The sequence below is a fragment of the Lathamus discolor genome, chromosome 16 (assembly GCF_037157495.1).
Source record: "Lathamus discolor isolate bLatDis1 chromosome 16, bLatDis1.hap1, whole genome shotgun sequence".
Classification (NCBI taxonomy): domain Eukaryota; kingdom Metazoa; phylum Chordata; class Aves; order Psittaciformes; family Psittacidae; genus Lathamus; species Lathamus discolor.
The window spans coordinates 951,408-967,432 of record NC_088899.1 but is presented as its reverse complement, the minus strand read 5'-3'; the positions used below and the strand labels follow the sequence as shown (position 1 = coordinate 967,432).

At 55.4% G+C, this 16,025-nt stretch overlaps 1 protein-coding gene across 4 annotated transcripts; it reads right to left on the bottom strand.

Annotated features, from left to right (window-relative positions):
* Positions 1 to 1,587: 1,587 nt before the first annotated feature.
* TMEM51 (transmembrane protein 51) lies at positions 1,588 to 15,248 on the bottom strand. Of its 4 annotated transcripts, XM_065696820.1 has the most exons (5): positions 15,125 to 15,248; positions 14,377 to 14,529; positions 13,509 to 13,658; positions 4,680 to 5,128; positions 1,588 to 3,271 (listed from the first exon to the last, which is right to left on the bottom strand). In XM_065696820.1, exons 4-5 carry the CDS (start codon positions 5,018 to 5,020, stop codon positions 2,860 to 2,862), a joined length of 753 nt encoding a protein of 250 aa, XP_065552892.1. In that variant the 5' UTR covers positions 5,021 to 5,128; positions 13,509 to 13,658; positions 14,377 to 14,529; positions 15,125 to 15,248; the 3' UTR covers positions 1,588 to 2,859. The 4 variants fall into 4 exon arrangements, with proteins under 4 accessions (XP_065552892.1, XP_065552890.1, XP_065552891.1 ...); XM_065696818.1 differs by lacking the exons at positions 13,509 to 13,658; positions 14,377 to 14,529; positions 15,125 to 15,248 and adding an exon at positions 11,559 to 11,862; XM_065696819.1 differs by lacking the exons at positions 13,509 to 13,658; positions 14,377 to 14,529; positions 15,125 to 15,248 and adding an exon at positions 11,518 to 11,578.
* Between the last annotated feature and the right edge of the window lie 777 nt (positions 15,249 to 16,025).

The following is a 16,025-nucleotide window of genomic DNA, read 5'->3' as shown; positions in this document are numbered from 1 at the left end:
TTGTGCATGCATGCACAAGCAGGTCTTGGAATAAAGGGGAGCTGCACACGAAACACATGCAGGAGAACAGGTAGTGAGTCCTGTAAGATTTTACCATGCTTCATTTTGAGGCAGAAGCAGCAGGTTTTACGCAGGAGAACTCTGCAAACTGTACTTGAGCACATGCCTCAATGTTGGCTTCCACTACCAGCGTTTTTGTCCCTTAATCTCCTTCCAAGTGCTTTGCCTTCAATAGAGCAGCTGAGGTTTTCCAGCCTCAATCCAGCTGGAGCATAACACTATGTGTTTCCTCAGTTGCATTAATACCAGGTCTGCTCATCTTGTGGGTTGACATGGAAAACAAGTTACCTTCCAGAGATACTGCTCCAAGATCTACATGCAACCTTACACACTGCATGGGGAAGCACATCCATTTCTCACCTACCAGCATGGGTCTTTGAGAGCACTCGCACTTCTCAGCATCCCACATCTCCCTCTGCTTTCCAAATACCATCAAAGGACAAGTATGCAAAAGGCAGGAGATGCTCATTAGCCATTTGGGCATTTTTGGCATAATGACTGCATTAGTCACGGCCTGTTTCACTGCAGTCACTGCACTTCACACCAGTTTTCCAGCTCTTTTCCTACACGAGACATTGGGAAAGATTCTGCTTGTGCCAGTCAGTTTCATTCAACAGGACTTTCTGGAAAAGAAGCTCGATGAAACCAATGACTCAGACAAGAAGCTTCATTTTATTAACCCAGATTTCCCAAGAGAACTGTTATGGCTGCATTTCTTCACCAGGGAGAGAGGACCTCATGCCTTGCCTCCCGCCAGAGACAGGATCATAGGGGCACACGTGCCTGGGAGACAACTTCCAAGGACCTGCACCACCTTCGCAACCTTTCAACAAGAACAACATGGGATGCCCCCGGACCTCAAATCCCACACTGGTGTGAATTGGACAGGACCTTAAAGCTCACCCAGTTCCAACCCCCTGCCATGGGCAGGGACGTTCTTCCACTCCCTCAATCCAGGTTACATTCTGCTACTGGTTTCCTTCCCTTTAGTAAGGAAGTCCCTTGGTCAACGATGTTATTGTGCCCATCTGAGATCATGCCTGGGGGCACAGAAAAGTGAAATTCCTGCCATATGATAACAGAAATGAAGAGATGCAATGTGAAATAACAGCTAATGAGAGACTGCTAGATGGGTTTGGGCCAGCATTTCCCCTTTATCTTCGTTCTGGTCAACCATACTGCCAAGTCAAGCTCTGCTGTACAATCCATTACTACATCAACAACAGCATCACCCCAGCAAAGACATGGTACCAGCAGGAAGAGGCAGAAGGCAGACTGGCTACACCAACACCAGCTAAACATCCTTGGGAGATTCTGCTTTCCACCCACACCACCAGCACTCAAGACCATATGAGGGAGCCCTTGGCTGATCATGATGACTTTGTCACAAATCGCTTTGCTGGAAGCCTGGGATGCAGCACATGGCCGGGATACCCATGGAGCAGGATCCACTCTGAAACGTTGTAGACCACTTGCAAAGCTTGGAGAGGGACATAGCCATGCACGAGAGTGTAACACACACAAACACAAGGTACAAAGTGTTTATTTAGAGCAGGTCTGCTCAGGATGCTCAGCAGTCATTGCACCCTGCAATGCACCTCCTGGCAGCCGCACACCAGCTCCCAACCCCCTGCATCCACCCTCCAAACACCCCTTTGCATCAGAACACAAAACACAACAGAGAAAACAAGCAAGGCAAGAAATCCATCCCCTCCCAAGAAGCACAGGGCCTGTTTCTGAGCTCCCACCAATAAGCACAGACCTTGGCAGGAGTTTGGGCTGGCTGCGGGCCACCATCCCAGCCCCAGACTGGAGGAAGCTGCAGTGAACTCTGGCAATGTGGTTACCCTTACTCAGACAGAAAAGACACCAAAAAATTAGAAAAAAAAAGAATATTTTCCTTTTCCACTTGAAAAATCCTTGTTAAATATCAGTTTGGTGACTTGGAAACGTCTTGCTGGGTGTAAGGAGAAAAGGAGGTGAAAAGGTACATCATAGAACAGAATCATAGAATGGTTGGGGTTGAAGGAACCTTCAAAGCTCATCCAGTCCAACCCCCTGCGATGAGCAGGGACATCTTCATCTAGATCAGGTTGCCCAGAACCACATCCAGCCTGGCCCTGAATGTCCCCAGGGATGGGGCATCCACCACCTCTCTGGGCAACCTGTGCCAGTGCTTCACCACCCTCAGTGTAAAGGGTTTGTTCCTCACATCCAGCCTGAATCTCCCTCTTTTAATTTAAACCCATCACCCCTCGTCCTATCACAACAGACCCTGCTAAAAGGTCTCTGCTCATGTTTCATACAGGCCCCTTTTAAGAACCGAAAAGCTGCAATAAAGTCTCCTGGAGTCTTCTCCGGCTGAACAATCCCAACTCTCTCAGCCACTCCTCACAGCAGAGGTGCTCCAGATCATTTCTGTGGTCTCCTCTAGACCCTCTCCAACAGGTCCATGTCTTTCCTGTACTGAGGAATCCAGAGTGGAACCACACCGGGTGGTCCTTACGCAAAAACACCACAGATGACACTTTTGGCACTTGCAGCCTTCGTTTACTTCACAGCAGCAGAGTCACTGCATCCATGTCCCTTTCCCCATAGACTTCTGTAACGAGGGAAAACTCATCCTGTCCCCGCACTGCAGCACTATGCACCTATTGCATTCTCCACATTGCAGCTTCCAGGAAGCCCTGACCACTTCTGCACCCACAGACCAAGCCCCTCTTAGTGTGGTTGTTTTAAAAACCCCCAAATCCCCAAAATCCCAGCAGCATCACAGGTTACTGCCTTTTTGGTGAGGGTTTAAGTAATTTGCTGGCTCCCTGGAACCTTCTCTTGGATGTCCTCGTACTTGGGCGGGGGGGTGAGCGGCTCTATTGTGATAGGGGCAGTGCTGTTCCCCTGTGCCAGGTTTAATCTGATGTCCTTCAGGTGCAGCTTCTCTGACTTGATCCTGCGCACTTTGAGCGGCTTCAGGCGCTTGCTGAGGCGGGAGCTGTGTCGCCCAGGCGGCTGCTCCGCACCTGGCTCCGGGCTTGCGGCGCTGGGTGCCGCGGTGCTGTCATCCAGCCCCGTCAGTGACTCGTAGGAGGGAAGGGAGACGCTGATCCTGGTGCTCCTGTCCAAGTCTCTGGGCTCAGAGTAGCCCGTGTTCATCACCTCCTCGTAGCTGGGGACATAGTACTGGGAAGATGTGTCATCGTCCTCTTCTTGGCTAGATGGGAAGAAATTAGGCTGTCAGCAGCACATCAGCTTTGTGTGGACACGGGTTGGAGATGAGAGGATAAAACCCCTCTTCGGACCCTTAACAAATTGTTTTCCCATCTATGTTATACAGAATCCCATCCTGGTTTGTGTTGGAAGGGACCTGAAAGCTCATCCAGTCCAGCCCCCGCAGCATCTCCGTAGCCTCCCCTGGATGAGCTCCTTTTTGTTTGATAGAACAGATCACAACCCCACCTACATTCAGACAGGTTTTTATTTCCTCGTGACATACATCAATATTTGGTCATCACTTCCTTTGCCCTTAAAACCTCTTTTTCCATTACACAGCAGTGATTTCTGCCCCCAGCAGAACACAGATTTCTCTCCTCCCCTTCTCAAAAATCAGTCAAACTGCATTTGAAAGGGACATCACCCTCTGTGTTTCCCATTCCAACACCTTTTGAGCTAGATAGCTACCTTTTGTGCAAACAAATTCAGCTCTGCAAGACTTTAACCCCTATGCCAAAAGTACCTGCACACAGCCTGCACAGATAGGTATGTCTTTTGCAGCCTGAAGTTACCTTTACAATCCAATAGGGATACCCAGTTTTCTGCGGGGTTTTTTTTCTAGGTTTTCTTACGTGCATGAGAAGAATTCTCCGCAGTCACAGATTTGGGGAATGCTTTCCCGTAGAGCATTCCTTATGCAGCAGCCATCATCTCCTCCTGTCTCCTCACACCCTGTGTTGTCCCATTGCCCTCCTGCTTCTCTCTGCTTGGCCACAGCTTGCACCAGGGACTGTGCTGATTCCCTGCATGGCTGAGACAGATGCGGACTTCTGCACCCTGTGTTTGCTCAGCCTGTGCCTGCTGCAGCAGCCTTTGCTCTATTCATTGGAGCTCCCTGAGCAAAGAGGAGCACCCTGCAGGCTTTCACGAGGTCTAAACTCCATTCCCAGCCGTAGGTGAAAGGCTCCTTGGCACCTCTGGCTGCACCCAATGAGACACAACCCATTCTCCATCCATGCCCTGCTCCTCTCCATCACCATCACTGGCCCAGCTGGCCTGGCTTGCAGCACCAGGCTGCTCTCCTGCGTTAACCATTAACCAGTGCTGGCAGCATTCCCCCTCAGCACAATGCCTGTGCAGTGACAAAGGCAGGAGTGGCACGTCTCTGCACGGCTGGCTGAGCCACGGCTCCATCCAGACCCCAGCCTCCACACAAACAACGCTCCCTTTCACTTACAGCAGCGTGTGCACAGTTGGAGTCATTCCTTCCTCATCCCCACAGGTTTGAACCCCAAACCATGACACATGCAGCCCTCCCAGCCTTATGCTCCTTGCTCCGGACCTCCTTAGGGAAGAATAGCAGCCCTTGGCTTCATTCCTGTGCTCAACCCCACTCCCTAAAGGCTTACCTGTCTTCCTGGTGCGAGGGCTCCACAGACACTTGGTGCTGCACACGAACAACGTCCTCGCTCTGTCTCTTCTTGTCCCGGATATTGAGGCAGATGGAGAGCAGCAGCAGCAGCACACCCGCCCCTACCAACACGTACGCCACCGAGAAGGTCTTGCTCTTCAGAATGCCTCCGTTGCCACGGTCGGGCTTGCTGCTGTTCCCAGCATGGGTGGTGGGTTTGTTGTCGGGGCCAAAGCCAGGGACCAGGTTCCACACAGCCATGATGATGCCGAGGACGAGCATCCCCAGCCCTATCGCTGTCAGGGCGTAGTGTGAGCCGTTGGTACGAGACTGGGCCATTGCTCTCGCTGCTGGCTGGGCGTCCCCACCTTACAGCATGGCTCAGGTCTGGGAGGCTGCAGTCCTGCTAGCAGGCATGTGGTCCCCTGCCCAGGCCGGCGGTGAGCTCTGGGAAGAGATGGGAAGCAATGGTTAGTGCATGGTGTGAAGCAAAGGCTACGCAGCTATCATTGCAGTGGCTGTGATAACATTGTCTTATGCAGCTAATACTGGAATCTCGCATCAGTGTGCCTGTGGGGAGCACACCAGGGCATAGCAAGGCAGCAAGATCCTTGCCCGCCACTCTCATCGCAACCATTTGCTGCCTTCTTGGCTGTAATATCCACCAAGCTTAGAAAAGAACCCGATCGCTACCATGTGCTAAGAGCGCAGACTGGCCATCCTTAGGAGTGTTATAACCAACCTCTTCCCAGCACCAGGAAGAGTGCCACCAAAACAGCTTTCCACTCTCTGGAGCTGCACTGCCCCAGGCAAGCAGTGGCTATCACTGCACGTTAACCTGGAAATGCTCAGGAACAAATCTCAATCTGCACAACTCCCCCTTTAGCCCTGGCGCAGACGGAGTGGGGCTCCCTGCAGCACTGGCTGCCTGCCCTGCACCGCCTCTCCCTGCATGGAGAAGAGAAAGCAAAACTGCTGCTTTCCCAGCCAGTGCTTGGCAGAGCATCCTGGCAGCGAACCCTCCTGACCTCGGCTGCAGGAGGTGGAGCTCTGAGCACAACTCCTTCCTGCACCCATGGCTGAGTAACCTGGATCCCTGCAGCAAAGCTCTGCCAGAGCCTTGGACCTCCTTTGGAGCCTCCCTGCTTTACTCGTGTGCGTACCAGGGTTCTCTCAGTACCCCGGCACTGCCAATGCCACTGCCAAGGCCACCACTGACCCATGGCACTGAGGCCTCGTCTCCACGGTGTGTGAGCACTTGCAGGGCCGGTGCCTGCAGCCCTGCCCTGGGCAGCCTGTTCCAATGCCTGAGCACCCTCTGGGGCAGGAATTGCTCCTCAGCTCCATCTAAACTTGGGGTCTGAACCTTTGTGCCTGTTCCCAGTCTCTCTGAACTCCCTGAGGCACCTCACCCCTAGGAGAGGACAGGATTTACAATTTTACATCATCTCTGCGCCTCAAAGTTTTATGCAGATCCCTCAGCAATCAGATTAAAGCAGGAGACCTGACATACAAGTCTGTGTCTCTATTGAATTAGCTCTTCTTTTGGCTCTCCAGAGCATGTGCTTATCGCTGCTTTAGCAATAACCCTGACGTCAGTGGCCAGAGAAGGAGCTGCTGCTATCTCTGCCTCCGGTCCAGCATCCCTGACACTGGGGGCAGCCCCATCCAGACGGACACCCATCAGCACAGTGAAAGGCTGCTCCAGCCCTTCACTTTCAGAAGCCCAGGGCACATGGTCTTCCCTGAAGCCAGACCCTCCTTCATCCCCATCCTGCACATGTTTGCAGCCCTGGCAATGATTTACACCAGGATCTCTGAACCATTAAACTCCACTGGTGTGGCTGTGAAGCCGGGAGCACCTCCACCTCCTCTGTGCTTTCCTGGGCTTCCCACACCTCTCACCGGCTGCCTGCAAGCTGCCGGAGCCAAGGGGCACCTTATGACTTCTCCTGGGACATTCCCAACTATTACTTCAGTGTGGGAGGGCTTGGGATCAACCACACATCACCACCACACTGGGAGACAGCCTGGAGGCTTTTGGCACAGGCAGCAGCCAGGGTGGCAGCAGATAGCATCTTCCTCTCTGCGGGAGACACCAGCCCTCCACAATAACGTTCCCAGTGTGGGGATGCAGAGCTCAGATGGAGTCAGCCGCGGATCGTGCTCTGCATCCCGGTGCTCCTGGTGAAACTAACCCCATGGAGGTGACTCATGAGGAAGCACAACAGCCACCGCTGCCTGCAGCAGCATCGCACTCCCTGCCCTCCGCAACCTTTGGATCTCTCCCTGACACCACCTCTCGCTCCTGCTCCAGCAGCAACAGCTTTGTCATGGGCTCATGAGGAATGAGTCTGCATCCCGGGAGCAGGTGAAACCCTGATGCAGTCACAGGGAATGGGATAATCTTGCTCCAGGGCTTCCAAGGAGTCAGAGCATGATGCACAGCTTGCAGTATGCCACGATGGAGCAACACAGGCTCACGGAATCATGGAATCAACTGGGTTGGAAAAGACCTTTAAGCTCATCCAGTACAACCATTGCCCAGCACTGCCAAGATCACCACTAACCCATGGAACATCTACACAGTTTGGGAACACTTCCAGTGACTCCAGCACTACCCTGAGCAGTCTGCTCCATGCTTACACCCAACCTGCTTTCTCATTAACCACCTTCCCTGCTAACTGGTGACCCCTCGACCTCAGTCCTGCAGTGGTAGAAGCCTTGTCACGCAAAGGTTCAACCCACCAGCAACACAAACCCCCCACAGAGGCACAAACAGGTCACAACTCGGGCTGTACTATCCCATCTTTAGGCCTTTTTGGCTGCCCACGTTCCACTGCCCCAGCATCAAGGATGCTCCTGGCCAGACACAGCCCAGAGGATGTAGGGAGCTTCCTTCCTGCTCCAGTGGGGAAGGAAATATCCAGCACCATGCAGCTGAGCTGAAATGCCGGGTAGGCCTTTGGACAAACACCCACAGCCTGTTCTAGAGCATCTCAGCAGAGAACAGAGACCCAGAGGGACAGCCCCATGCAGACTAGCAGGGCTTTCCCATGCTTTGCTGCTTACGCTTCCTGCCAAGAGTGTGCAGGAATGTGACCCACATTCACCACTCTCGGCATTCCCGACAGACACTTCAGGAGCTGTTTCACCAGCTTTTTTTTTTTTTCTTAAGTTTCATTTTTAATTGCTCCTCCTCAGTTGCACTATTGCAGGCAGCACCCAGCAAGCAGCAGTGCTTTCTCGGAACACTACACAGGGTGCTTCCCCCTTCTCCCAGCCCCCCCCCCCCCCCCGCCAGGGGACCCTGGCCCCTGGCGCTGCAACTTCCTGCAAAAAGGCTTCCCGGTGCATTCCCGAGCTCAGGATGCTGCAAAGCACCCGGACAGACACGCTGAGGGCTGCAGAATAATAGCGTTCAAGGCCAGGTTGGACAGGGTTTGGAGCAAGCTGCTCCAGTGGAAGGTGTCCCTGCCCGTGGCAGGGGTTGGAGCTGGATGAGCTTTAAGGTCTTTTCCAACACAAACCAGGCTGGGATTCTATGATTAGCTTGAACTTTGCCATTGAAGTATGAGAAACCGCCTCCCAGACTCTCTCCCCATAATATCATCACAGCATCAGAGCAGTTCTTGCTGCAAAGCAGTAATGGACTTGGACACAGAGTCCTTTTAAATGTGTATTTAAGGATATTGCCATTTATTCCTGGGGATAATGATGCTGCCACAGCCACCAAAGCCACGCTGGCACAGGCTCCCAGCAGGTCAGTGAGCCCTCACTGGGTCCAGCCCGCTGTGTGCAGTGCCCATTCTATTCCCAAGTCCGACTCACACAGGCAGGCAACAGCAGCCTAACACCCCGGGGAAGGGGCTGCTAAACCAGAGCTTTGGGGGCTTTTCCTCTCTTGGGGCTGGAGAAGGGAGCTGAACTGCCAGCCTACGCTGTGTGCCCGGGCCTGGGAGAATCCCAGCACTTGGGCTTTGCCCCCTTCCTGGTTCCCTTTGAATTCCACTTCGCACCTTTGTGTTCGCTTTTTGTTCTCCTTTACTTTTCCTGATCTGCTGTTTCCTGCCAAGATAAAGCTGTTCCAGCAGCCTTCCCCCATGGTTCTTGGTCTGTGACCTCGCTCCCTGCCAGATACCACCCTCTCCTTTGAAGCCTTTCAGCGCCTTTAGACATTACCCATCTGCCCTTCTGATGTCCCCCGAAGCTAAATCTGGCATTCCCATTGCCTCGGAATGCTTCCCAGCCCTCCTGGAGGGCTTTAAGCAGCTCCCATCACACCACAGGAGACCTGGAGCCTTATCTCAGCTTGCTGCAAGCCACTAATCTGTCACATAGTGCTGGTACCACCTTCCTCATCCTCACCCTGGGTTTCAGCAACGTCCTTCATCTCACTGTGCCCCAAAGCAGCATCACCTTGCCCCTCACTTCTCAAACAGCCAACAAGCAAGAACAACCCAGAGAGGAGCCAATGGAGCAGCAAGGGAGTGATGGAGGATGCAGGGGGAGGGATGAAGCTGGCCGGGCAGCCAGGCACAAAGCCCCAGTGTTCACTCAGGCAGGCACAGGTATTCCCATAGGGATGGAGGTTTGCTGGGGATTAGGTTGCTCCATGCTTCCTGCACAGCTCATGCAGGAGTTTTGGCTGCTTTGGTGCAGCCTTAACACAGGTTTCTGCCTAACAAACGCACTGGGAACAAGAAACACATTGAGCAGCATTCCCGAGATGGACACGTACCTTGCTGCTGGAGGGATCACTCCTCCCACGTTCTAGCTGGGAGAAGACAGCCCTCCCCTGGCCTCCCAGGATCTCCATGTGAGTGCAGATAGAGGCAGCTCCTTTATGGTGCCGAGCATCACCAACCCTCAGCTACCCGCAGGGTGCCGATGGGCAAACACTGCTCCTTCCGCAAGCACTTCCTGAGGTTTTTCCCCACCTGTGTCATTACCCATAACAAAAATCAAAGGCATCTCGTACTTCCAAGTCACTTGGGGCGAGGGCTGGGTTCATCAGCCACATACCCATGTGCTCCTCGTGGCCATCTAGGAAGCTTGTCTTCCTGGCTGGCACACCAAGACACCCAGGGCCTTTTGAAAGCTGCAGGATCATGGAATCACGGCCTTGTTTGCGTTAGAAGGGTCTCACAAAAAAGGAAGCTCTTCCCTACTTTAAGGAGCTTGAAATCTCACCAGCAGCAAAAGCCAGGACCAAGCATCCTGATGCAGCTTCCCCTCACCCAGGCTCCACCAGGCCAAGCCGAGGGGATCCTGTGTCACACACAGCACTGTGGGCTCCTGCTCACATGGACGTGCTTCCCAACAAACCCAGCCGTGCTCTAAATGACCTCCAGGAAACACAGAGGTTTCCTGCTTTGGGGCATGCTACGCACAGCAAGAGCTGCACCCACAGACACGGGTCAGTTCAGCAGGGCACAGGCAGCCCTTGACATGGGGTTCCCTCACACACAACCTCTGCTGCAACAAGGCACCTCAACCTACTTCCACTGCACTGGTGCTGGGCATGCCGTGATTCCCGAGACACCCGTTTCACAGGTATCTATGGGGAACACACACACACGGATTGCTCCTGACACACACAAACATGCAGAGCTGGCTCGAAAGGGAAAAACCACCCAGGCAAAGCAGAAGTCCATAAAACACCCCCCAGCAGCCAACAATTCCAGCACGGGGCTGTGACAGAGCTCGGTGCAGGTGGAATGTGGCTGGCACTCTTCCTGCTCTCCCGGCCTACCAAAACACCCACCTGAAGGGGTTTCCAACCCAACCTCACCTTCCAAACCCAAGAATTCCATGGTTCTGCCCGTGCCTCTCATAGGAATAAATCATTACAGCAGAGACAGGAGCTTCCCAAGATAACCGCCACTGTCACAGCCTGTATCCCAAACCCGTAGCGCAGGACGGTGCCCGTGCTGCTTTCTCTCTGAAGCACCACTCGGGAGCCGTTGGCAGAGTTGCCGGAGCCCTTCCAAGCTGCAGGCACCCTTTCTCTGGCAGGAATGGCACAGTGGGAAGAACTGCAACCCCCTGCCCACTGCTCGGGTCACAAAGCACCCGGCACGGACCTGCCCTGCGCAGGTTCCCTTCCCTTTGTCTTTGTTTGCTTTCCAAACACCCTCGTGCTCACCCCGTCCCTTGCACCTCCCCGGGCCCGACGCCTTCGAGCAATGGGTCTGCGCTGCGAGACTCCCAGGGGAAGCGCCACAAAGGGGCCGGTGGGCTGGGAATGGGGCTCCCTCACACCCTGCCCTCCTCCTCACAGCCGCGGTGAAGCAGCCGACCCTTCCCAAAGGGGGGCCGCTCCTTTCCTCACTCTCATCGGGCCGATTCAGTATCCGCAGGGCACCAAGCTCCGGTGCCGAGAGGGGTGACCCCACACCACCACCACCCCCGTGCCGCTCACACCCCCGGCTTGGGCACGTTTCCCCTCGGTGGTTTCACCTCCTGGAGCTCGGGCTGAGCTCTGGACGGCACCGGGGACCCCTCGCTCCCACGGGCCGCGCTCAGAGGCCCTCATGGCCCCCACACGGGGCAGGCTCCAGCCCCGGCTGGTGCCCCCGGTGCAGAGAAGAGCCCAGCCGGGACCCGGGTCCAGCCTGGCCCCGTCCCGCACCGAGCCCGAGGCGGTTCTGCCCCGACTCTGAGCCTAAGCCGGTCCCGTCCTTGCCCGAGGTCTAAACCTGCCCCAGCCCCGCTCCCTGCCCCGAGCACCGCGGGACCGAGCCCAGCCCGAACCGGTCCCGGCTCCAACCCCGTCCCGGTCCCATCCCCGGCGCGATGGCACCGAGCGCAGCCCCCGCTCCCTCGCTCCTTACAGGGACTGGGGTCCCGCAGCCCCCGGCCCGGCCCCGCGTACCTCCAGGCGGCGGCGGCGGCTGCGGAGGGTCCCTCCCGGCGCTCCCGGCCCGGCCCTCCTGGGGCGGCGCTTGCAGGGCCCGGCCCCATCGGCGGGGCGGCCCCGAGGCAGCGCTCCCCGTGCGGGCACAGGGGGAAGGGACCATCCCCGACCGGCCCCTCCGGTCCCTCTATGGAGCTGTGGGTCCTGGCGGTGCTTTCTGGAAGCTCTCAGCCGGGGCAGGCGGCGGCACAGGCTGGTTCTGGTTCCCTTTCTCCAAAAGGCTGCTTGCAGCAACAATGAGCTCAGGCAATCAGGGATGTGCTTTGGTGTTCCTTTTCCCACACTCGTTATGCACCCAGCGGTGAAGGGGACGGACCCCAACCCGCCTGCTTCCTGGGGTCCTGGAACCCCCGAGGAGGCTCGTGCAGCACAGCACCTACTTCCTGCAATCCCTGCATTCCATCATGGAATATATAAGAACTATAGGTTTTCCCACACCTCATCCCAGCTGTGGGTCACAGGTTGGGTCACCTGCTCCAAGCAGGGTCCTCACAGTGCTCATAGGCCCCATTTCTAGTTAAAAAGCAACTTGTGAGGGATGTGCACCATGAAACTGGCTCTTACCCATGAGCAGAGCCTTTCCTCAAATGGGCAGCTCTGAGCAGAAATCTTGTTTTGAGGAACCACAACCACTTGGCTCATCACTGTGTTCCACAAGGCAAAGGCAACAACCCCACAGAGCAGGGCATTTGATTGCAAGGAGCCTGGAAAGTGCTTTAATCCGGTTGCTGCCCTCTATAAATACTCCCAGTTCACCACCTGCTCCCTGGGAAGAGCCATTCCAGGTACAGCCATGGTTCTGCATGGGGTTATGGTCTGCTCTGGAAAGCAGGGAACCTCTGCACATTTCCATGCCTAAGATGCAGCTGACCAACCACAGAATCCCAGACTGGTTTGGGTGGGTTCAGCACCCTCACAGGGAAGAGCTTCTGCCTTATCTCCAACCTGAACTTGCCCTGTTTCAGTCTGAACCCATCACCCCTTGTCCTGTTGCTACAGTCCCTGATGAAGAGTCCCTCTCCAGCATCCTTGTAGCCCCCTTCAGACACTGGAAGCTGCTCCACGCAGCCTTCTCTTCTCCAGGCTGTAGAGCCCCAGTGTTCTCAGCCTGTCTTCATATGGGAGCTGCTCCAGCCCCTGATCATCCTTGTGGCCTCCTCTGGACTTACTCCAAGAGCTTTTGCGTTGAGGACACCAGATCCGCACACAGTTCCAAGTGGGATCCTACAAGAGTGGACAGAGGGGCAGGACCAATCTTTTCATGCAATAGTTACCAGTGTGGGAGCATGTTTCCAACACAGTGGCCCAATGGGGCAGCTGGAAGCTGAGCTGTAGCTGCATTCCAGCAAACCCCATCACAATTAACACCATGTCCAGAATCCCCCCTTCCCAGCTGCCATCCCAGCACCAATGGGGGTGTGTTTTTCCTGACACCTCTCACACCCAGCTGTATAATAACCACCACCAAGGACGCAAATTCCTTTGGGGATGACACTGGGGGTGGGTTTTCCTCCAGCCAGGAGTGAAAAGCAGCACTGCCACACTTGCTGGACCCGCCCCTGCAGTTTTTCCTGTCCCTTAAGCTCCGCAGAGGCAAACCCCATCACAAACCCAGCACAACTCACATCCCCTGGCGTGACTCAGCGCGACACAACCCCGCCTTGGGGGCACCGCTGCTCAGATGCTGGGTGGGAAATCCCCCTGGTTTTGCTGCATCAGTCCCTGTGAGAGCCATCCCGCATGGAACCAATGGTATTTTCCACTGGCTCACCTGCCCCGGCTCCTCCTCCTGATGCCCAGCAGGGCTGCCCATCCCTGCTCACCATACACTCCTCTAATCAAAGGCCAACAAGAGAGCAGTCCTACAACAGAAAATGACATTACACAGATCTGTGTATGGGGTCTTACCCGCGAGCCTTGTTTTGCATTTTCAGGCTTGGCCACCGGCTCAGGCAAATCCTTTCCTTCCCCTCCCCGCAGCACCTTTCTGTCCCAAACACAACCCTGTGCTCTTGGGCAGCTCCTGCAGTCAGTGCCTACAGCAGGGAATTGGTTTCTCTGCAGAAAGAGGGGGAGAAATGCACTTTAACTGGCACTGATGCTGCACAGGGAGAGCCCGGACCCAGCTGGAGCAAGGTCACCCACCCTGCAATGGGCCCTGGGAACCCAACACAGTGGGGACCTTCATAAAGTGGCTCCTTATGCTCTGCAAAGCTGAATATTGGCCAGAAATGGCTCTTCGGGACTGCCTGCACATCTTTACAGGGGCACATTCGAGCCACTTCATCCCTCCCCTTGGCTCAGTTGTTCCCTTTGGAGCAGGTTTCTTCCCTCTCTCCCCAGCCCCAGTTGCTTTGTCCATCCTTAAGTTCAGGGACTCACTTGCACCCCTCAGCAGGCAGAGCCTGGGTGGCTGCAGATGCTCCTCCCTTCCTCTGACGCATGCTTTGCTCTGGGACAACACATTTCCACGCATATCCTTGCCTCATTTGCCTTTCCAGCTACAGCAGCCATGCAGGGTGGGTATTTGTCTATGGGCAGCTCGAATCCTGCCCTTGCACACATTCCCAGGGTGGGCTGGTATCTCTCCTGACTGTTTATCCAACCAAATATGCAGGATAAAGACTTTGCTTGCACAGGAACACCCAGGAGGAAACTGGAGCCCCACAGAGAGGCATCAGCAGGCAACAAAAGGGCCTTTCAGAGGGGCATTTGATGCCCTGGTACCTGCAGAGGTATTACCCTGTATTACCGGCAGAAACCGCTCACACCTCACCTGCTCAGAGGTGCTCCCCATGTGTGATAAAATCACTGCAAAGCCCAGCCCAGAGCACAGCCACATCCCAGGAATCCTCCAAACCCTTCCGACAGCGAGACAAATCCACCGCTCCAGTCACAGCCGTTCCCGGATACCTGCAGCCAGCTTGCCCTAGAGGAACAAAAGCCCACCCAGGGGAGCCAGATCAGCAGAGCCCCCGCGCTGCCCATGCACATGAATACAGTTATCTCATAACAACTAATTACAAGTTACAATGCACCCGGGGTGGGGGGGAAGCTCAGGTTTCTACTCCCCCCATACCCTTGCTCCTACAGCCCCAAGCCACCCTTCCCTGACAGTGCAGCCTTTGGGGGGGGGGGGGGAGGTTTGATTCCCCCTCCCTGGGCTGGGGACAGGCACTTGCACCCCAAATTCCCAGCCCAGGCTCTTTTCCCCAGCATTTCCCATGAGGACACGGAAAACAGCAGAGCCCTGGCTTTGCCCTGGGATGAAAGTCCATCCCAGCCTGCTCCATGACACGCTCCCTCAGACCCCAGTTCCCAGCCCACAGGTCTGTACTGCTGTCTCTCTTCCCCATGCCTTGGTTTCTATACCCCAATTTAGAGAGCCTCTCTGTCAGGCTACAGGCTGGGAACCTGTGGTGCAAGTGGGAAATACAGAAGGAAAAGCAGCCTCCTGGGAGGCATTTCCACATGCTCCTGCTTCGCACAATCCTGTGCTTTCCCAGTGGGAGGATGTGACCCACCAGCATCGCCCTGGTGAGGTGAGAAGCCTGTTGGTGCGGTGAGCGGGTGTCCCTGGGGGCTGCTGGGACATCGAGGTGGTTCCAGTCCAACCAGTCCAACCACCGTGCCAGGTCAGCGTCTGCCTGTTCAAGTACCCGCATGTCTGCAGCCTGGAGAGCAGCATAAATAGAGCTGCTGTGGTAGTAATAAGTAACCTGCTGCTTCCTCCTGGCGCCAGCCTCGGGGCTGCTGCAGCTCACCCGCGATGCCCCGGCTCGCTCCTGCCTTGCCAAGGCACAGCTTTGCTGGGCAGGAGAACCAGCTCCTTGCTGTCATGAGAGAGGTGAGGAATTGCTTTGTATTCCTCAGGGCTTCAGTGTTCTGGGTCGTGCCATTGGGAAGTACGTGGCTTGTTCAGGACAAGAGAGGGCTTGGGAATACAGGGTCTGGGGCTTGAGGATCACAGGGCTGGGGGAGGAGAGCAATGGTGGTGTCGTGGCTGGATAGCAAGAGCTGGGCAGAGATTTAATGCAGCTTTGTAGAACTGGGAGCAGACGGTGAGGGATGGCTTGTGCCAGAGAATGGGAAAATGTCTGGAAATCACTCACCAGCCATCGTAACACTCCAAGGAAACCTTGCTACTTGGACATGGGGCCCGAGCGCAGTCCAGCGTCCCGGCTGCATGGTGCAGAGCAACTCGGTCTGTGCTGCTGCTGGTGCTTGTGGCTGCCTCCGGTCAGTGGGAAGCTGAAGACAGGGGCTGAAGTGGGGGACAGCCAGCAGAGCAGGATGTCCCAAAGGCCACATGGGATTCCTGCTGCAAGGAATGCTTGCTTCCAGGCACTGGTGCATTCCCTGCAGGTGAGGACTCACACAAAGGCATTTCCAACACTGGCTTTGTACACACAAAGCAGTAAGAGC